The sequence below is a fragment of the Erithacus rubecula genome (assembly GCF_903797595.1).
Source record: "Erithacus rubecula genome assembly, chromosome: 3".
Taxonomy (NCBI): Eukaryota; Metazoa; Chordata; class Aves; order Passeriformes; family Muscicapidae; genus Erithacus; species Erithacus rubecula.
In genome coordinates, this window is record NC_136689.1 from 17,692,866 (window position 1) to 17,716,011 (window position 23,146).

At 36.8% G+C, this 23,146-nt stretch overlaps 1 protein-coding gene across 1 annotated transcript in view; it reads left to right on the plus strand.

Moving 5' to 3' along the window:
* DNAJC1 (DnaJ heat shock protein family (Hsp40) member C1) overlaps positions 1-23,146 on the plus strand; it is a 106,296-nt gene that overhangs the window by 80,014 nt on the left and 3,136 nt on the right. The window contains exon 9 of the mRNA XM_079300851.1: positions 11,414-11,533. Coding sequence (XP_079156977.1) covers positions 11,414-11,533 — 120 coding nt within the window. The remainder of the gene's footprint in view (positions 1-11,413; positions 11,534-23,146) is intronic.

Consider the following 23,146-nt stretch of genomic DNA (forward strand, 5'->3'; position numbering starts at 1 on the left):
AGTATGACTTTGAAAAACGTTTGATTTTTCTTAACAATTTCCCGTTTGATAAATCACTTGAACCTTCATCTAAATTCAAATGTTCTGACAGGTCTTTGTGGCTCAGGATACAAGAGTGGTTGCGAATGTGTCTCTCTGAATATCAGGAATGCTTTCTTATTGTGGGAGTGGCAGACCACTGACACAGGTAGCCCAGAGAGATTGTGGAGTCTCCCTCCTTGGAGACAGATATTCAAAAACTGGTCATGATCCTTTGCAGCTGACTCTAGTGAACCTGCTTGAGCTTCCTGGTTGAACCAGGTGACCTCCAGAGGTGCCTTCCAACCTCAGCTGCTCAGCTCCCTGTATTACGTGGTGTGTATTTACTCATGGACTTTAACCCTAGTCTCAAACAATTCCAGGGTGATGTCAGTTTAACTGACTGTAAGAAAGTATTCTGAGAGAAACATCTTATTCTTCAGATATAAGTGATGTCTTGTATCTTCCTGATCAAATAAAACTGAAATAGGAGTGATTCTTCCAAACACCTCTAGAAGAAAACCAAGGGTTCATTAGTTCATTTAGGCTTCTAATACTTCTGAGCTGTGGGCTCTGTAGGGAGTAATTGTTCTCTGACTTCAAATGGGGTCATTTATGGCCTAATGACCTATTTTTGGCTGTGTGTCCTTTTCATATGTGCTCATTTTATCTAGAATTGGAATAGAATTGGAATTTTTATGGAATTGGAATTTTTATCTGTAATCTCTTTGAACCTTTGAGATCATGAAAGGGCTTCAGCATGTAAGTGAAGTTAATCAGTATGTTCTGCCACTTAAAAGGGATGACAGCAGAGATGCCACCAGCTTGGCTCACAGGCTCAGCTGTGTCCTGCAGTGGGTCTGCAGTGCCCAACACAGGGCAGCTCCTCACCTCCTCTCAGAGAGGCTGCCTTGGCTACCAAAATTCTGCCCACAGGCAGATGATAAAAAATTCTCAGTTTTTCTGCCATATTTCTAGAAATTTTTGCAGCTAAATACTGTTTTCATTCTTCTACATCCCATTTTTCCAAGATGATGTAGCTTTAACCAGATTACTTTATATCAATGACTAAGCATTTAACAAGTCATTGTTTTTGAGCACTTTTAGCTCTATTGACAAGAAAGTATTTTTATTAAAGTAATATAAAGTTGTTTTTGAGATATTCTTGTTCTACAAAACCTAAGAATTCTGTTTAGCTGTGTCTTCCTCTACAGATTATTGATTAAGAACTGGAGCATTTTTAAAGTCAGTACTCAAAACTCCTCTTGGCTCTGAATTCTTGAAGCAGGAATAAATAATGAGTAGGAAAGGGGAAGGAAAATCAACTCTGAGTGGTTCATTGTCATTTAGAGATTTCCTTTTAAAAAAGGTGTAAAATAGATATAAAAAAAATCTAGAAATTTCTGAAGGGTTGGAAATAGTATCTACTGATATTTGGAGAGGGACCTTTATGGGAGAAAATACTTATTATTAAGGGTTTGCTTTAATACATCTGGGAGGAAGACAGCAAAAGGCAGAGATGTTGGAATGATTGTAGAATAATATAGCACTCATCTTGTGAGTATACAGCACATCTTGTGCTTCATTTTCAAGTCTCTGTTTGCCACCTTTTCTGTAGATGACTGATTAATACTGTTTTTCAAGTATCTGCAACTTTCTGAATATAGTCATAAATTTTAAAAATGTCTTACTTCTCCATATACTGGTTCTTAAATTGATTTATATTTAATTCTCCTCCTCCCCTGCTTTTTGCCTGTTTTTTTGAACACAAATTCTTCAGTCTTAAGGTATGGCTTATTCCAAATCTAGGAATACTCTGGCAGCACCAAATAATACTGCTGAAGGTGGAGAATCTCTAATTCATTACAGCTTCCTGCTGAGGTTAAGTAAGATACATGTGGATATATTTATATATAAATATATAGAGAGGCACGTCTTAGAAATGAGAGAACTGAATAGTAATTACTTTTGGACCTACATTAACTGTGAAGTGTACTTGTAAATAAATATTTTCGTTGCTGTTTCTGGTTTTTTTTCCCTAATATGTATGGAATGTGTTGTACTGGCATTATATGTTTATGGACATATTTGCATTTTGTTTTGTAATATGCTGAAACTCTCAAAGTTGAGTTTTAGTTTTGGTTTTTTTCATGGGGGGGTTTGATTTTGTTTGTTTATTTCAATGCTTACAGATCATCTCTTGACATGCAGTTAGGATGGGTTAATATATAGCTTGAAGGTAAAACAAAATTGTCAAAATTGTGAATAATTAATAGGGTGGCCAGAGGAGGAATCACAAATATAACCATTTTGCTGGAATTAAGTTATTCTTGCCTCAGATTACAAGTGAAGATATCTGCTTGGTGAGGAGCTCCAGAAAGGGAAAGGCTTATGCAAATCCAGAATAAGGTAAACCCAAGAACAAAAAAATTACAACTTTTTGTTTTCCCAAGAAATAGAGAAAGAAACATTGTCAAGGATTTTGATGAAATACTGAATGGTCAAAATATAAAGCAGTTTCTAGAAGATGCTAGGGCCAAAAGTTCTTTTCACCCATGTTTACTACAAGAAGTTTGGAGACTTTTGACATCATATATTGAAGACAAGTGAGAAGGGAATGTTTTAGATTGAAGTGTTCATCTGAGGATGATAAATAACAAATTGCTTGGAACAATGGTCTTCACCATTCGTTGACCTGAAAAGAACTCCAATATCAAATCCATTTAATACTGCTGTTAATATTTTAGCAATTACTTAAATGAGCCTTGAAATGAAAGATAGAAATAGGATACCAGTTTTTGAGTTTGCTTGAGGATTCTGGGAAGTACAGACTGTTTAGTATGAATTCCATACTGGGTAATTTTTTTAAGTTATGAAATGAATGGTACTATTAGGAATGCCAATTTAAAAATAATAGTAAGAAGTCAGTTTGAATTTAAAGAAAAGTTATGCCATACTATTAGAGCTTTACAGTGCACTTGGATTTTATAAAGGTTTTGACAGGTTCTGTCAGCAAGATTTCTTATAGACACAAAGTAATGTTAAGATGGAAAGGAAAATCTTTAGAGTAATGCTTGTCAAGAACAAGAAACAGATACATTTTTGTTATTGCCAAATGTCAGTAGAGGAGTTTCATATAAATCTGCAAGGATCTGTTCAGTACTGGAAATGGTCTATAGTGCAGTGATTTGCAAGGGGTAACAGAGTTATTCAGGGCAGCACTAATTGAAATATCTGTGAAATCCTCATTCTCAAACAGGCAAGGTTTAGAAAAGTCTCTCCAAGGAATTCTGTCTTTTCCTATGGACTCTCTTCAGCTGTGGATTTAGAAAGTAAAGAAATTGGGTTTAGAAAGTAAAGAAATCACATGACTGGGAGTGTGGGTTTTGGTGGGTTTCATTTTTTTAATGTGGTTTTATTCCCTTCTCCCTCATATATTATATCTGAAGCTGTAGAGCACAGCAGAAATATATGGGACAGAGAAGTGAAAAAGCATCAGGGTATGGTAAGAAGTGAGAAACTGAATGTGTAGAAAACCAGCTTATGATGTTGATTTAGAACAAAAATGGGATGAGGAGAGTGAACAACTTCATCATTGGCTTTGTATCCAAAATTGACTCAACTTCATGCTTAAGAAATCACTAATCCAAGCTGTGAGGAAGGAAAGAATCTCTGTCCTACAATATTTGCTGCTGCATATGGTGGAAGACCTGATACTGAGGCAGATGAAACTTCATGCTTCTGTTCTTAGATTTTCACTCTTCTCTAGGAGCTGTTGTCTACTTATGTATATTGTTTAATATTTTAATGCTTTTAATGCCAAAGGCGTTCCTGTCTGAGGAATAGTATAAACAAAAAATGGTTATGGTTAGGTTATTATTTTGACAACTTTGTAAGAGAAGACAGTTACTTCTATCTTCATGTTTACATGTAGTTGCTTTGAAAAATTCTAGAATTAATGTTCCTTTAAACCTCTGTAATATATTGTTTAAGATTAAATTATTTAAGTTACTGGGACCAGAGGATGTGCAACACAGAGTTCAAAGAAAATTTAAGGATTAAATAATTCAAGTAACTGTTTATATTCATGGGTGCCTGGGGACTGAAATGGCAAATGTGTCATTTTGCATATTTATTAAGTTGTCAGTGCAATTCAGGGACCTTTACAGGTCTGTACTTTCAACAGCTCTTTAGAGAAAACTAAAAAAAACTGATACAAAGAGAAGAATTTGTGAGCATCAGGTAAATATGACCTGCAGGGAGTCCTGAACATTGCTTCTATAATGGGAAGTCCTGCCTTAAACCCTTTGTGCTTCATAGAACGTTTAACAAACATGCAGGGAGAAGGTCATCTGATTGATAATGTCTATTTGTTTTGTTTTCCAGAAGGGTTTAAAAAGATTTATAGGTTTTTAAGGAAAGAAAACAGTCTTGGAATAAGAGGCTATTTCCCAGACAAATAATTAATTAGAAGATGGGAAATGGAGGGTAGAAATAAATACCTCTTTCAATAGAGTAAGTTTCTTTCAATAGAGCAGTGCAGTTTGGCTGAATTTCTGCTAGGAATTTTGTTCAATGTATTCATATAGTGAAGATGGTAATATGGTAAAAAGATGATTCTTGAGGTGGGAGAGTTTATCAGTGATAGTACTGTGTTGAACAGTGAACATGAGAACAAACACTGAAGAACTGCAGAGTCATCTTAGGAGTTTGACTACTTGGGCAATAAAATAGCAGAAGAATTTCCCACTATATAAATACTTAGTGATGCAAAGGTTGATACAGTGGATGGCTGTCTAAACTTCATGCACAAGATAATGAGCTCAGAGCTGACCTTGATCCTTGAAGAGTTGCTTCATTGAAAACATCAGCTCAGGATCATTCTAAAAACCAATGCAAATTGTCAAAATTATTAAAAAAAAAAAAAAAGGAAGAATCCATATTCCACTGTATAACTTATGATTAATCCTGCTCTGTGCAGTTTGGTACCTCATTTCAAAGAGATTGGTTACAATGGAATTGCATGTGATTTAGAAAAAGGCACAGTGGGAAGCATTGTGTGTAACATGGCTTTACAGCTAAGTAGATCAGAACTCTTTAGCCAGAAAGAGACAACTTAGAGAGGAATACTCTTTAGGGGTATATTGAACAAATTTGTGGAAGTCAGTAGATGCAGACTATTTGGAGGTGACTCTCTGAAAGCTGAGACAGATGTCATCAAAGCTAGTGGGAGCCAGGTTCAAACACAAAATTAGCTGAATTCTTGTATAGTGAGTAGCAGAATCATGAAGCACCTCATGAACACGATGTTGCAAATCCAGAAAGTTTACTTAGTTTCACGGGAACTGGAAAAAACTGATGAGCAGATTAATTGAGATAAATAAATCTAAATAGCTAAAGTATATCAGACTAGAGAAATTGCTTGAGATGAAAATAATTTGAGTTGAGAGAATATTAGGGGAAGTGTTGGTTACCTGTATGCTTGTCTTCATCTAACTCCTGTATGTGCATATGGTTCCTGTTTTTTCAGAGCAGGGTGGGACTGAAAAGAATGAATGATAAACATAATCTTTCTTGTTATCACAAAGTTTTCTGCTGCACTCCCTGAGCACAAACTGACCTGCTTTGGCCATTGCTCTGAAACAGCATAGCTGTCTTTTTGTTGGCTCACCTAATAAAAACAGTACTAGTGAAAGTTGGATGTGAATAAGAGCTTTGGAGGACCAAAGGGTTATATATGAACGTGTGGCTTTGAATATGAGTTCAGGTCATTAATACCCTTTAGCTGATCTTCAGAGATTCACAACACATCTTTAGAACTGGAGCAAGACCCTTTGTGTTCAGCAACAGCTAGATCACAATGCCAAATGTGTATTTGACTAGATAAAACAAGACTGACTTTAGACTTCTTGTAGGTAAAGCAAGAAATTGTAACAATATAGAAGAATATTGTAATAAAAATAAGATATTATGAGCAAAAAATTACAAATCAGGAAAACTTTCACATTCTGTTCCTTAGTTACTGCACCAAAACTCTACCATCTAGTAGGTTAAATGTTTTCTGATTTGCAAAATTTTCCACAGTTTTACTAGGACCTTTGGTCTAAAAATATTTGTACAGGTATTTTTAAATAGGTGCTGCCTCAGGTTTTATTGCAAGATCATAGACTAGATCTGCTCAAAATCAGTGAATAATCAAAATTAAATTAAGTGTAGCACAAAGTTCTAAGTAGATTGAAATGTTAGCCAAACTTCCATACAGCAGTGATTTTAATTGAATATGGACTATATTGGTGACAGGAAGAAATTATCTAAATTTTAGATCTAAAAATTTAATGTAGAAAAATCACATTATTTCAATGTCAAGGTACTGTAAATTACCCTGAAAGTTTCCTTAAAAACTCTCAAATACCAGCTACTTTCCCATTTTATCAATAAAAGCATATATAGTCTAATGCTTATTAACAGAATTAAATGAGTCAGACTTATCTTGACAAGAAATGCTTTGTTGTCTAAAAACTTGCTTTTAATGTAATTGAAAATAGTGTTGCTCATATTTTAAAAAATCCTAATAGTGTAAAACTGTCATGCTGAAAGAGGTGGGATGGAATTGCCAAGTGCAGATGCACATGTAAGAGTGATGCTGAACAATAAACTGAATTCATATTTCTTTTCTGTAGAAGGTGCATAGTGGTTTGAGTGAACTAATCCCTCAATATTGCCAGCTATGTATGATAAATCATGCTAAAGGATTATTATTTATGGGAATGCTATGAATTTTTTTTATATCTACACTTGTAGCTTATTTTCATTTTAAAGACTTTAGACCATAACTCTGTGCTTTTAATTTTGTATTCAGTATGGGGAGTTAATCCCAGAATGGGGCTTTTTGGATGCAAAATCTGAATGCTCGTGTAGTAACAACAGCTGTCCCCTCACCATGTGGTGTCTTCCACTGCTTTACTGTAGAGATGAATTTTGGCCCAGTGTTTCAGTAATATTGGACACACATGGTTTTAGGTGACAAAGCAGTATGTTTATGCATTCATTTGACTCTCACAGTTACAGTTGGCTACAGATTAGAACAGGGAGAATACATTCACACCATGACCACCCTCGTAGCTGCTTGTAGTACTTGGATCACAGTAGGCGCTGTTGCATCTAAAGACACAATTAACTGTTGCTGAGGAATTGCAAATTCACAAAAGCTCCTTTACAGCTTTTGCTGTTGAGAGTGGATTTTCTTAAAAAAAAAAAGGGTTTTCAGAGATTTTCCAAGTTTATATATGTTTTAGATCTTCACATTCTAAAATTATTGTCAGCTTGAAATAAGAATAAGAAGTTGATATTTTAATGTAGCTAATGAATTCATGTGCCCTGAATTAGCTATGTAATTAACTGCAGATCTACAGAATGGTTGCAGTTTTGTCCATTATTTAGGAAGATAACCTCAAGAGTTCTGTAATATTTACAAGTGGTTAGTAAAACTGTGAGCACAAATCAAAGTTTACAAAAAAGTCTGAAAATAAAACTTAGCAGAAACCTTCCGACATCTGTATATCACTGAAAGATCATCTTGATTTCCATGTGTAATTGCTTAGATATGCTTTGGATATGGTAAGAGAGAATAGCTATGAATGTAGCTGAGAATCTATTTTAAAAAGCAAAACACAAACAAACAAAACCCCCACCAAGTTTTAGTACAAATTAAATAGAAAATTACAGTAAACAGCATATTAACCCTAATTTTGAAGTATGAAATTTGGCTGATTTTTAAAGAAAAGGCATTTTACCAGAACTTTTTAGGAGAATTCATTATTTTAATACAGTGATAAAAATTTTTATAAGTAGAATATTGGGCACTGGAAATGTTTCTTTACAAAAATCCCTGGGAAATATTTTCATATGAAATATCTATGTGAAGTATAATGTAATAAAGGGATATAGTAAATTAACTTGTTTAAACCAGTAAAATTAATAAGGCTATTTTGCAATGTGGAGATTTTTTCTATGGATGTAAATTCTTCTGTAGGCCAGTGTGCAATTGTATAATGCAAGCAATATGTGTGTGAGATCTCTCACATACACACACGTTACTTAAGCATCTTGTGTTTGAATCATCAGAGATAATTCATTTTATTCTTGTATTAAAAACTATGAATGTTTGAGGCTTTCAGCATTGAATAAAGGACTACATGGATCCAAACCAGGACGATTGATAAAATCCTTGCTACTATTGGCTATTATTTACTGTCTTTTAAGTGGCAGGTTGTATTTATGCCAATTTATCTGCTTCAGGGAACACTCTTGATAGCAGAACAAAGTGAATAAAAGTAGTTTGCTTTGCAAATGAATGCAAATGGTGAAGCCTTTCGGGAAGCCCTTTAACGGGAGCAATGCACTTTGATTATGAGTGAAGCTGCCATTTGGACATGGTGAAAAGAGCACGCTTGAACCATTGATTGGGGGAGACAGTAAAAAGTCAGGAAGGGCCCCGTTAAGCTTGCAGTGCGGCGGGCGGATGTCAGTGTGGTTAGAGCACAGTGGGAGAATGACAGGCAGGATTAGTGTCAGGGAGAAGCTTTGCTGCAGTTGTGGAGATGGTCCCTGGGGTCACTCACCTCTGACTGTTGTTCTGTGCTGATGGCTCTGTAATGCAAACCGCTTGATATGTGCCTGTTCATTATCGGAAATGCTGATTAGAAGAGGTATGTCATAAAGAATTCCTTAAAAATAAATAAAGTGGCAAACTGCTGATGATAACAAAGATTTGGCTCTGCAGTCATTGCCAAAGATGCTGCAAATGTCAAAGATGGTTACTGCGTTTTGCCTTCTCAAGGCAACTACGATTTCATGCCTTAAACTGCTCTAATTGTGTGTTCCTTGCTTTGTTCACTTTTATTTGGCCGTTATGAAGACAGTCATTGTTAACAGCCTGGCACGCAGTTAGAGTAAAACATTTTTATATCTTTTGGTTATTGGGTAGTAGAAGCATCCGGTCTGGTTTTGTGGCATAACTGCATTTTAGGGAGGGGGAGGGGTGTTGTTTAATTGTCTTGATGGACTGTTAGAGTCAACAGATTTCATTCCTGGTTCATTCTAGAAGCTAAAACACAGGATGGTAACAGTGACAAAAAGCTAAAGATGACTGTTCTGTTTCATTTAGAGGCTTTGTTAATATGTCAAAATGGACATATTTTCTGTGTCTTTGCTGAAAAGATATTAGATAGGCAATTAAGTAAATGTTTAAAACTTTGTGTCTTAAACTGTGATTTAATCATGGAATCATTTAAGTTGGAAAAGGTCATTCATATCATTGACTCTAACCATTAATCCAGCACTATGAAGCCCACCAGGTGTCACATCCACATTGTCTTTCAAATACCTCCAGGAATGGCAATTCCTCCACTTCCCTGGGCAGCCAGTTACAATGCTCTTGTAACAGGCTCTTCTGCACCTTTCGGTGAAGAAACTTTTCCTAATATGAAATCTAAAGCTCCCCTGGAACAACTTCAGGCCATTTCCTCTTGTCCTAGATGTTATTACGTGGGAAAGAGACCAATCTGCACCTTGCCAAAGCTTCCTATCTCAGGCAGCTGTAGAGAGCAAAAAGGTTTCCTCTAAGCCTCATTTTCTTTAATGAGCCTTGTTTAAACATCTCGAGCTCACTCAGCTGCTCCTCATCAGGCTTGTGCTCCAGACCCTTCCCCACCTCCATTGCCCTTCCCTGATCTCTCTGCTGCACTTCAGTGTCCTTTTGGAATTGAGGGGCCCAGAACTGAGCACAGGATTCAGGGTGTAGCCTCCCCAGTGCTGAATACAGGGGGATGGTCCCTGCCCTGGTCCTGCTGGCCACACTGTTGCTGCTCCAGGCCAGGATGCCATTGGCCTCCTTGGCCCCCTGGGCACTCACTGGCTCATGTTCAGCTGCTGTTGACCAGCACCCCCAAATCTTTTTCCAGCCTGCATCTTTGCAGGCACTCTGCCCCAGCCTGTAGCCCTGCAGGGGCTGTTGTGACCCAAAGGCAGGAGCAGGCACAAGCACTTGGCCTTGTTGAGCCTCAGAGCTGTGGCCTCTGCCCATCAATGCAGCCTGGCCAGATCCCCCTGCAGAGCCTTCCTGCCCTCCAGCAGATCAACACTCCCAGCCAGCTCAGTGTGGCTGCAAACTCACTGAGGGTGTCCTGGATCCCCTCAGTGGGTCATTGATAAAGATATTCACCAGAACTGGTCCCAGCACTGAGCCCTGGGGATCAGCACTGGATGTGATTCCATTCACCAACAGCCTCTGGGCCCAGCCATCCCAACAGTTCTGTGTGCATCCAACAGAGCAGCTGGCCAAGCCATGAGCAGCCAGCTTCTGCAGGAGATGCTGTGGGAAAGGGTGTCCAAGGCTTTCCTGAAGTCCAGGTGGGCACATCCAGAGCCTTTCACTGATCCACTGAGTGTGTCATGATAGAAAAGGAGATGAGGTCAGTGAAGCAGAACTTGCCTTTCAGAAACCTGTGCTGGCTGAGCCTGAAACCCTGCTTGTTCTGCACGTCATGGCTATTAATACTATCTGCTCCATGACCTTCCCTGGCACCAATGTATGACTGATAAGTCTGTAGTTCCCTGGATCTTCCTTCTAACCCTTCTTCTAGATAGATATTGCATTTGGAAACCTCTTGTAAACTGGGACCTCCCCAGTCACCTGGGTGTGCTGGTAAACATTTGAAAGGGACTCAGTGAGCACTTCCTTCAGCTCCCTCAGTTCCCTTGGATGGATCCCATTCAGCATCATGGATTTGTGTGTATGTCAGGTCATTGTGCTCTGTCTTCCAGGTCAGGGACTGGGTACATGGAGACCAATGGATCTTTCCATTAAAGACTGAGGCAAAGGGGAGATATGAAGTACCTCTCCTCATCCTGTGTCATTGTTTCTGCCTGCATCTAGTAGAGGATAGAGATGCTCCTTAGCTCTCCTTTTGTTGCTCATGGATTTGCAGAATTGTTGTCTTTTATGGCAGTAGTCAGATGAAGTTCTTATTTGACTTGGGCCCATCTAATTTTTGCATAACCCCAAAATCTAATAAAAAATATTGTTGAATATTATCTTTATTGCATTTTATAGTGTTGTGTTATGTATGTTGTTTTAAAATTAATAGAAATTAAATGTGTTAGGCTGCATATAATAAACAAGGTGCAATTTTTGAGTATTCAGGATTTATTTTATCTTACTGTTGGTTTGTTGTTTTTATCCATTTTCAGCAACAAGACACAGAGAAGATACCAAAATTTATTTTTTTACATTAATAGATTAATTTGTTTAAAGATTTTTTTTTTGTCTGTATATTACCTTGCAAATAAATGTCCAATATTCCAGTGTAATGAATGTTTTACAAATGTTTTACAGGCACCTGAATGGACAGAGGAGGACCTGAGCCAGCTGACAAGAAGTATGGTTAAGTTCCCAGGGGGGACCCCCGGTCGATGGGAAAAGATTGCTCACGAATTGGGTCGATCAGTGGCAGATGTGAGTTCACTCAGATTTGCATTGTGTAGAGGATGACAAACCAGAACAAGACAGGCAGTGTAGAAGGCAGACATATATGGGGGCTGACATTGTCTTTTGAGAGAAGCTACAATCCTTTTAGGACCTGGAAGTGAACCATTAACTAACTGTGCAAGAAGCAGATGTCAGCCAGTCTCTCCCTCCACAATTAACAGCTGTAACTGATCAGCTGGATGGGGCATTCTGGTGCTTACAAACTTCAGCTACTGTAACCCAACAACAGAAAAACAATGCTGCAGGTTTTGTAGCAACCTCACTGCAAGTGAATGTTTGTGTGACTTGGTTAAAGATTACATCTCTGTTTCAGGCCAGTCCTTCAAAAACGCATATGAGCTAATGGTGTTTAGACAGGTGGTTTCCATTAATTAAGCAGAAATATCTTTACAAATTCTAAAACAAGTAATGTGTATGATACTATTTCAGTGTCTTTTTCAGTATTATAGCATGCTTAAAAACATATTATGTAAAATAATTAATGTCCTTCTTAATTCATATTTTATAGTGTGTACCAGATACCAAAGCAAGCTTGTACTTATGCTTTTTAAGTGTTATGATCTTAAAACCCATTAGGGGCCAGGCTGTAAAAGACTTTTCCTTTTCAAGCTATAGATCACTAGAACATGATGTAGTGTCTGCTGAGGACCATTTGAAAGCCCTTTCAGCTGACCCTATTTTTATAGGCTCTGTAGGGGTTAATGAGAATAATGTTTGAATCTGTTCATATGCATTTTGAGATTAGATGTTCTTTATTTATCATATTTCAGGAATTATCTTAAATAATGGGAAACAAAACCACTGACTACAGTGAAATATTAAAGCCCTCTGGGAAATTTTTGCGCTTCTTAATCTTTTTTTCCATTGTTGATATAATCACAAAAATATATTTTTAGAACTTGCTTTTAAATTAATGCACTTATACCATTCTGATATATATACACACTAAAAAAATAAGGTTTTTGCACTATACTAATTTTAGAACAATACATTATTTGCAAATAGTGTGTGTAAGCAAGAAGTTACTAACCTGCTAATCAAATGAAATTAGGGTTTTTGAGGTTTATTGTGTTCTGTATTATTATATTTCTTGAAATATTCATACTACTGAACTGGAGTGTTTTATTAACAAAATGATACATTTTACTGATGTTAGCAGCAAAAATATTTCACATGTGTTGGTAGTATACAGAGTTCATTGCAAAGAGTTTTTGAGATGGGTTTGGAAAATTTGATTATCTTGATACAGAAAGCATGGACGTGTGAAATGTCTCTACATATATCCATCACAAAACTAACACTATCTTCAGATTGCTTTTGCACCCACTGTCTGCTTTGTTCCTTGACTTGGGTATATTAAGATTCCTGTTCATAATATATTTGGCCATCATACTTGCACATATCCAGTACTGGAAAGAGAAAAACAAAGCTCAGTTGTTTCTTCTATTAGATGAGAAGTCCTCAGCAACTTGCTGTTTTGTTTCAGTGAGTAGGAAAGAGAAATGAAAGAAATGTGGTTGTCCATTTTGTTGTATGAAAAAAGGAATTTCCAGGATTTTTATGTGTGGAGAAAAGTCTGAGTATAATCCTTTTTACTTCTAGTAATCTCCAACTATATTGTTAATATAATTGTTTTCCACATATTTTTAGTTCTGTAAAAATACTCAACTGCTGCTAATGCTAGGTCAGGTTTCTTGACACAAGCTGATTTATTAGAGTTTCTGCTACTTTTATCATTACATTACACAGAATTGCAGCAATTAGGTATTACAAGGAAACAAAAACTAATGTTTTTACAAAAAAGAAAAGCTTCATGGGAACTTCTTTGGGTCTCAGATTGTTACTGCATCAGTACTAGAAATGGTGAGACTGGAAAATACTTCAGATACTTCCATTCAGTAAGATTTCAGTATTCAATGAGATGTACAACTTAGCCTGTATATTTCTTGAAGATAACATAGAATCTCAATTTACAGCAAGGATTCTTACTTTGTTTGTGCATCACTATAATTAGATAAGAAATGTTACGGTAAAGCTGCAGGAGAAACTTCTGGGTTGTTAAAACTTTGTGTGCAGTAAAAAAGGTGTTTGCATGTGCAGGCAGCATTTGCTGCCCAAACAGCTGTTCCCTGTTTCTGCTGGGAGCAAGGCAAGGATGGGTAAGTTCTGGGATACAAGGTGCTGCTTTGAAACAGCTTGTGTAGCAGAGGTAGGGAATGCCTTGCTTACAGCTGGTTTAACAGGAGTCAAGCCAGAGAGGGTTTGAAGTATGTATTATCTAGTAAATGCATTGGGTCTTTAAAAAGAAAAACATTCAAGGACAAATTTGAATTTGGTTTTCTAATATTTTCTATTATAGGAAATACTTTTTAAAAACTTGAGATTAATGTCTGCTTCTTTCTTCTCCTGCAAAGCATCAAGAGCAGTAAGGCTTGATTTTCTTTTCACAGTTAGAGAATTATGACAGAAAGGATTGATAAGGTACAATGTGCTTGTTTCCAAGGGAATTTATGCATTCAAACCTTATTTAATAGTAGATTAGCTAAATAGGTATTAATAAAAATAGCTCAGAGTAATCCAGTCCAAAATGCTGTCTCCATTGTTGCTTCTGTCTCAAAGCTTTCTTCCTCAGAAAAAAAAAAATAGTTAGAAAAGAATATTCTTTATATTCTTTAAAGAATAAACTGAAACCATTCATATATATAGAAGAGCATCAATGAAATTCACTCTCTCTAACCAAAGAAATTCTATTTTGTCTTAAATTTATTCTTTTTTTTAAAGAAATAAATTCCTACTATGTCCAACTGTTTCCACTTGCAGTTTTTAAGCAGTGTGAAGCACTGACCCGAGGAGTTTTTTGAACTTTTCAGCTTCATAGTGTTGTTTTAACTTACTACATCCTTAGTTTGTTTCTAATATTGCACTTAAACATGTGGTTTGATAGAAAGAGTCCAAATGAGAATAATAGGTTCCTAGAATGTTATCTACAGTGGAAGATTGTGAAGGAATTCATGTTGTTGAACTAAAAAAAAAGAGAAAAACCAAACTGAGACTGTAAGTATTCAACTACATAAAAAGAAAACCATAATGAGGAAGGGTCTTGTCCACTGTATTAGTTTTACAGGGCATGAAGTTATTGCCTCAAATTTAATCAGAGGCTGCTGAAGGACAAAGAATTGCAATGGAGATGATAAAACAGCGGAGTCTCTGTATTTGTGAGCCTTTAAGAACAGGTTACACAAACATCTGCAAGAAAAAACATCAATATAGTTGTTCTGCCTGAGGTTAGGTCCTTCTCTTCATATGGTCTGTGATTACACTAGCAAGTGCAAGCTATCTGGGAGGAAAAGGGGAGGAAACAAAACCTTCCCTACAATTGGAAGCATGTGTGAACTCACTTTTAAAAATGTAGAATTAAAGCCAGATAGTCACCGTAATTGGTTGGTAATCACTGCATATACCTTAGCTTGACTTCTTAAATTCAGTAATTCCTAATAGTGTTCCTTCAGCTTTTTTCTTGTCTAGTACTATTCAAGTTGGTGTTTTGTAGATGTTTAGTTTGTTATTTCCCAAAGCACGGGCCAAATAAGGATTACTGTAAAGCCCATTAGTTAAGTATGTCTACCAGATTCCCTGTCCAAACAAGTACATCCACCCGGGGTGATGCAGGCTGCTGGGAAAGTGCCAGCCAAAATCCAGCAATGAGCAGCTACATCCGTGCTGTAGTGCCCCTGAGCTCACTCAGCTCCACTGTTTCCATTGATGCTGCCTCATGCAGAAATATCTTAGCAGCATATTCCTGTGCTTCTCACCTCAGAGCTAGGGTAGGCTTGGTACAGACACACTGTATGAAGGGTTACTGCTTTAACTTCTGTCATGGTAGATGGAGGACGTGTTTATCTTGTCTCTCTTTGGGAAGACATCTTTTAACAGCCAATGAATAATCGACCCAAAATAGATGAGGTTAAGCTGTGATTGATTTATCAGTATGTTTAATTATTTAAATTATTTAAATTGCTAATTGTCACTTCAGTGTATGCATATAGGGAATTTAGCAATCTTTCCCTATAAAGATGGTTTTCAGCTGGCTTAGTATAATGAAATCTTATTGCTTTCATAACTGAAAGCTTCTGCAGCTTTTTAAGTCATTTTTATTGCAATTGGCTGTTATTGTAAATTAGGTTTTCAAGTATTTTGATTATGAAAGGGAAATGGAGTTCAGTTAACTCTAATCAGGATTCCTGCCTGCTGACCTGGTTACCTGTACCACTGCTCTCTGTCATCCTCCAAACATCTGTTCTTTGACCCATTTTCCTTGCTGAATTTGTTGCTCCAGGGTTAGTTCTCATTCCTGTCTGCCAATACTTAAGGAAATAATTGACCTTTTAAAACAAAATAAAAAAGTTATGTTTGAATTTCCTAAGCACTGTGAACACTCTGCAACATAGTATAAATAATGAATGGAGTGGAGTTGCAATACTACTATTTCTGCGAAAATTATATTATTTGATTTGACAAATGCTAAGCCTTATGAAGATTTATAATAATGATTGTCAGCTTTTGCTGAATTCAAAAAAATGAGAAAAAGCACTTACTTAGATGTGAAATTATAGAATTATATTGTGCTTGACAATACCAACCTTTATAGATAAAAAGTTTAAAAAAAATATTTGCTGAAAGGCATAAATTAATTTCAGTAACTACAAAGGACGTTCAAATTGTAAAAATAATAGAGGAAGTAAAAGCTGTCTGGCATGCCAAACAGACTTTAATGTGATTATTAGGTACAGGTTTTTTAAATTAAAGGCAAAGAGATCTCAGATTTCATACTTGTGAAGTAATATCATTCACTTGTCTTACAGGATTTAAACTGATTCTGTTTGCTCCTGCAGCCACTAATCTCATGCATTTGTGTTGCAAAAACAGACTGATTGGGATTTGCTGCTTGTATAGAAGAAACTGAGGTAGACAGCAAAACAAAAGCCAGGTGGCAGACATTCTGAATTACCATGAAACCTGAAAGCATAAGGTTTGGGGGGTGGGTGCTTATTTTGTGGTATCTCTTGTATGCCCAAGCAACAGTTTCAGCCTGTAAGTCTGACTGTGAGTTCATACTCATTACACTTTATATGTCATTGTAAAATAGATTTCTTATTTTTGACAAATGCAAGCTCATTACTTTGGCAACAAGAAAACATCTAAATGAGAAATGGTCCATATGTAAAAGCTCATGAATTTATTAGGTCTTTTGCTTGTGGAGATTAACTGTTTTCCTAAGACCGTTTTACATTTCATTTTGTGTACTGTGTCCGTGTTAAGTCAGTTACAGTGCAATCCAGTTATATGTGGATATTCTGAAACACCCTTAGCAGTTTGCATATATTTATGTAATCAATAGTTCTCCCAGTTGCTTATTGAAGTATAAAGACCTAGATGGAGGTCGAAGAGATGTTATGAATATCTAAGATGGGGTTTAGATATTATATAAGTCATGTAGATCCCTCAATCTGAGAGGGAAGTCTTCAAAACACCTGTCTAATCCCACAGACACACCAGAGTGACCCTGTTGGTACTTGGAGGGAAGAAAAGGTGGTTGCTGTTCACAGCACTCTCACTGTACAATTTTGTTCTGTGCACCCCTACAGCTGCCCTTGCCATTTTTACAGGGTTGGGCAGTACGATGCCCCTTATAAACAAAATGGATTTTTGTCTAATAATGCATGATCAGAACATTCTTCTCACTTTAAGGAAAAGTGATTTTTTTTTTTTTTTTTTTTTTTTACAGAAGGCAGTGGGACAACAATTTTTGATCCAGATAGATGGCTTGTGAAGGGGTTAAGCCAGTGATGCTGCAGTTTTTTATAGAGTGGTGTAAATTAATGTAATGTCTCACAAGGCTCACAGTGAGCTGGGTTTGAATTTCATTGGAGAATTCAAATTTATGGCTGTAAAATAATGCATTTTGCATCATCAGTAACAAAATAAGATGTCCAAGTAGTTGTTGCAGTGGGTATTTGAGTCAAACTCCTCTCCTGCATAGGACAGAGCTAAAGACTCTCATGGATTTTAACTGTACACAGTATGAAGTCTCCAGCATTTTCACAAGACTAATTGTAGATACTTGCTCTTGCATCCTGAAAAAAAGGAGCAATTATTTTGCTGCTTTAAATTAACTGTTTGGGGACTTAAACTGGGTAAAGTTCTACATTTGGTGATTTAGGTCAAATTTTTCTTTTTGGCAGGCCACATCTTAAACTACCTCATAATTAAACTAATAGTTGTTTTGGGGATTTCTGTTGCTGTGGTGAAGTTCAGAATCACACATGGCTTCAAAGTCGCAAGCAGAAGAAAACTGTATAGGTGCTGTCTGCAACTGCCCGTTCTAAGCAAACTCAGTTAAATTCGTAACATGTTCTGTAGTTCTTGCAAAAATGTTCTCCTTAAAATGCTCATTTGCTGAGTTAGTATCAAATTCAACCAATGCAGTGGCTAGAGATTAGTTACATTAGAACTTTTGTGAAAGTTTGTAACACTCTACTAAGCTAACTGTTACAAGCAGTTACAAAGGTACATCTGATTTGAAATACTTACTTGAAGTGGTCCTGTAAGTTGCAAGTGAGGATACTTGGAAAAATGGAGAATGATTTGGCTCAATGCCTCAGTATTTGAAACTTCCCCAATCTGGTAAAACTGAAAGATCATTTTAGAAGCTCTTTTAGTATCTAAAAGTGAAGTCCTTGTATGAAGCAACAAATTCTGAGTCAAGGAATGGGTCATTATTGTTGTCTGACTTGAATCAAACAGTGCTTGATACAGTTGTGGCTGATATGAAAAAAGGAAAATTCAGTGCAGCAGGTGTTATTTTGGTTACAAGAGAAGAACTTTAAATTTGGCAAGTTATTGTGTGTGGTTCTGGTATATCCACAAAAATGTAGATTTGTAAAAACCTACTACTTTGACAGAGCCATGAAGGCATTAAAATCCTCCTGTATCTGGCTTTCCCTAGTAAGAAAAAAAGTGATTACAACTCAAATTAGCCTCAAAGATTCAAGAAATTTCTTATTGCTTCATAGTAACCTCAACTAGTCATAGGCTGTGTCCACATTATTTTTTCCTGTAATTCCACTGATCTTGGCATTTTTTCATGACATAACTAGATGGGGAGCGTGCAGGAAGTTAACAACTGGGTGTTCAAATGCAGGTTTTCTTTCTCTACAAAGGAAGAAAATATCTCTATTATTTTCTCAAAATATTAGAACCCAGGAGGTGTTTACTTCTGTGACTAACTGCTGCAATCCTAGTCAAAATGCTATCCTAGAGAAGGAAGGTGGGTTGTTGCCCACAGAAGATTCCCAGAACACAGAGAATGGTGAAGGTTTCAATGGCACCTGTGTGCCCTGCAGAGTTGGGCTGGGGGTGGTGCTGGAGGGCTCAGCTGAGCTGGTGGCTGCTGCTGTGGGAATGGGGAATTGTTCTTCATCTTCTGCAAAAGGGTTCTGTCTCTGTGTTTAGCACCAGTAGGATCACTGTACCTGGCTTTACAGGGTTTTCCCTCTAGGTGTGTCATAGTTCTGTGCTTTTTTTATGTCTGCCTTCCCTGCAGTGTGAAAAGTACCCTCTCATTCATCTGATAGCAAAATTTGCTTTTGCCTGTGCATCTAAGAGGTTTTTAAGCTGATATTTTTTTCCTATATATCTCTGAAGTATCAATTGTCCCATCTGAAAGAGGTGGCAGGTGTCCAGAGTAATAAGAGATTTAACATCTGGATGGTCATGATGAGGAATGTTTTTCACTGCTAGGTATCTTGTTAGGTAGCAACTAGTCTGTGGTCTGGACTAATTGTTAGCAGTACAGGAGGAAACCAGCTCTGTCTGGCTTTCATCACATAAAATCATCCCACTAATCCCACTTGCTTTCGATGGAATCTTTTTATAGCTGAAGAGCTATTGAAACTGAGTTCAGAAGGGAGTTCTCAGAAGCAAATTGTTCCTGTGATTTCTTTCTGTAGGTCCCATAGTAAGATAGTTTGATTTCTACTCCAGCAATTTGATTGCTTGCATCCAGGGGTTTTTTTGTCATCTTTATCTGTCTAAGGAAATCTGTTTCACTGTGTATGATATTACCTGACTTTATTTGTGACTTCTGTTATCCCTGGTGGACTACAACATTTAAAGTTGATTCCTATAAAATAATACAGTGTGTCTGTTCAGCAGTACAAATACTTGCAGGAATATGAGATCTTCTGTCTTCTGTTTTAAATCAATTTCACAGTCTTGATCCTTATTATTTAAGGTGTCCCCAGACCCAGGATTTCTTATGGGGTTTGGCTGATACTCTGGTGAAAGCTGTTTTCAATAATAGCAGGCTTTTAGCACACCTTCTCACAGTCAGGACAAAACTCATAATTTAATATACATGAAAACTATAATTTTGAAGCATTATGCAGGAAAAAATAGCAGTAATAACTATAAGAGAATATTTTACAACTGCTTCATACTTGGAATAATTCTTTCCAAGTATGTTATCTTTTAACTAATGAAAATTATATAAAATCATATAAGCAAGCTATGATAAGTAATTGAGTAGAGGAAGCAATAGTTATGTTGTATAACTTATTGATTTTTTTATGAATCAGTTAGGAACTAGCTAGTAAATGACACTATTCACCCCTGGAGAGGAAATTTAAAGTAATATTAAGGATGTCAAAAAGCAAGGAGAACTGGGCAACAGAAGAGTCTGCAGATTTGAGTGGCAAGAACAATGATTAAACTCCAACAGATCAAATTGAAATACAATTTCATATGTTCCATAGGCTGGATTCCTAATAATCCTCAGCAGTTTAATACCAACATGTTAACAATTCTTGCCCTGTGTCAGCATCTGGAATGACAATGACAGCTGAGGCTGATGGACACAGAAATCTGAAGCCTAAATAAGTGATACCTGAACTCTCAGTGATCAGAGCTGGAGTGAACATGAACTGTACATAGCACCTGGAAAAGGACTTGCAAACATCCTTATGAAGAAGAGAGCTGACAAAAATAATAATAGACAAATAATCTTCCCCTGTAACCTGTGAATGATGATAGTAAAGCTGTGGGAAGCTTGATGAGTTGTCAAATTTATGTCAACTGAAGGTACTTGTTCAATGTTTGAAATAGTAGATTTTCAGTATCTAAACCATACACACAGTTGTTATTTCCAGCTTACCTGGTGAATGTTCAAATTGAAAGTCTATCAAAATATGAACAGATATCATAAAGCCTTCAAGAGATAAAGTCTTGGAAATATTAGATGTGATGAATGAAGTAACTTAATACTTGGTTTCACCAAGCTATAAAGAGTGAAGTTGGCAACAGAAGATAACCTATGGAAAGACTGTTACTCCTGAATTTTTTGCATGTAAACAGAAATACAAAATGCAGTCAGGTCTGGGAATAAGCCAAAATCCTTCATGGGTCAAATGGTGAGGTACAGTTTAGATTTCCAGTCCAATTAGATGTGATGTGCAGCAAAATATGGGATACATACACTAACTGAATTTGGGGACACCTGTCTTGTAAAGAAAACTGAAATTCAGCTGATTTGCAGCACTTCCAAAGCAAAGTCTGTGTTGCATGTGTAGTCTCATCTTAAAAGACAGAATGATAATTGCTGATCTCTGAAAATGCCAGAGGTTCAACAGAGAGAAAACTGAACTCAGTTGGCACTGAGGCAGCAGCTTATGGTACCTGTCTGTGCTGCAATTCATTCTGCTCTGTTTTATTCAGGGAATCTTTTCTGCTCTCTTTTTCTTGCCTTCATGTCCTTATAAGCAGAATGTAAATCTCTGAAAGACCTACTTTAAAGATAGCAAGATGGCTTAGAGACAGTTTTCTGGAATACACAAAGATAGATAGGGCCTTGTTGTGTTTACAATGAATCCACTGTGTCATTGCAGGAAGCTCTAAAAGCTACTTGTTTGCATGGCAAATTCTTCTCCCTCTTTTGAAAATAATCTATTATAATCCAGTTTATATAACATGATTTCTATTTAAGAGATGCATAGCAGGATGCCACTAAGGATCCATTCTGTTCAGCAGTCGAGTGGTTTCCGTTCCTCTCAGCCTTTTAAATCATTGGTACTGTAGAGACACTGCTGAAGATGGAACAACATTTCAATTTTGATTATTTTAGAATATAATTTTTTTAAGAAAGGCAATTTCTATTAATGGATCACATTTTTCAAGGAAGATCATTTTTGTTGTTTCAATATTGGGATCCCAGAGATCCCAGAGCTGTTAGTGCCACTTAAAATTATCTTTTCATATTACAGTATTCTGACTTTTTTTTTTTTTGAACAATTAAAACTTTATCATACTGCAACAGTAGAAACTGGAGTTTCTGTGCCAGATGTCTACCTCTGGATAAAGGTTTTGGTTAATTAGAGTTGGGATTTCATTGTTCACAGAGTTTTCATTTGAACTTAATCATCCCAGAAAATGAGGCTTAATTTGTAGGGAAAATAGACCACTTTGCCTTGTTAAGTCTTGCTGTCATTTCCTTAAGGAGATCCAGCACGAGCCTATTTTTACAGCAAACTGCTGCAATTTTGTGGGCAGAAAGGTGGGTGGGAGGAACCAAACAGACCAGACTAGAAGCAGATGGTACCAAGGTATTTTAACTGTTGAGGTGCTCACTTATAAATCTTGTCACAGAACAAAAATCATGAATCTTAATATTTAATTCTTCTCACAGCTAAAGGCTTTACAATGCTCTGGCAGATTTGCTCTCTAGTGCTACTCTGAGTAAGGAATAATTGCTATTGTTAACATTAGGTAGCTGAAACAGCTAAGTCTCTGCTGTGGCTCAGGAGGACTTTTTTTGGGGTTAAATCCCATAAATCCCACACAGAGGAATTCCTGACTTTGTAAGTGATGTATTTTTTATTTTTGCTTTGGGCAGCACACTACCACACATCATACATTACATGGATATTAACATCTGAGGTCAGGTTCAGAGAGCAGGAAGCACAGAGAACCCATCCCATGTAGTATCAGGTTTGATTCAGTTGTTGCCCATTCACATTTTAAATTTGGTTTAGGTGGTTCAGATTACTTGATTTCAATTTCTAGCTTTTTTAATAAGTCCTCACGTTCAAAAAAAAAAATATATCTAGTTTGTATCAAACATTTTCAGTAATTAAAAAGATTGTGTAATTTTTTGAATACTGCATTTTAAGATGCTTTTTTGTGTTACCTGAATTTGGGACTGTAGGCTGCTACCTAAAAGGAGCTACAAGAGAGCTGGAGAGGGACTTTTTACAAGTGCCTGTAGTGACAGGACAAGGGACAAGGGCTTCAAACTGACAGGAAGTAAGTTTAGATGACATACTAGGGAGAATTTTTTTTACTGTGAGGGTGGTAGGGCACAGGAGAAGGTTGCCCAGAGAAGGCATAGATGCCTGGAAATGTTCAAGGCCTGGTTGGTCCAGTGGAAGGTGTCTTCATGGCCAGAGGGTTAGAACCAGATGATCCTTAGATGATCTCTTTCAACCCAAGCCATTCTATAATTCTGTGATCATTTTACATAACAAAGAT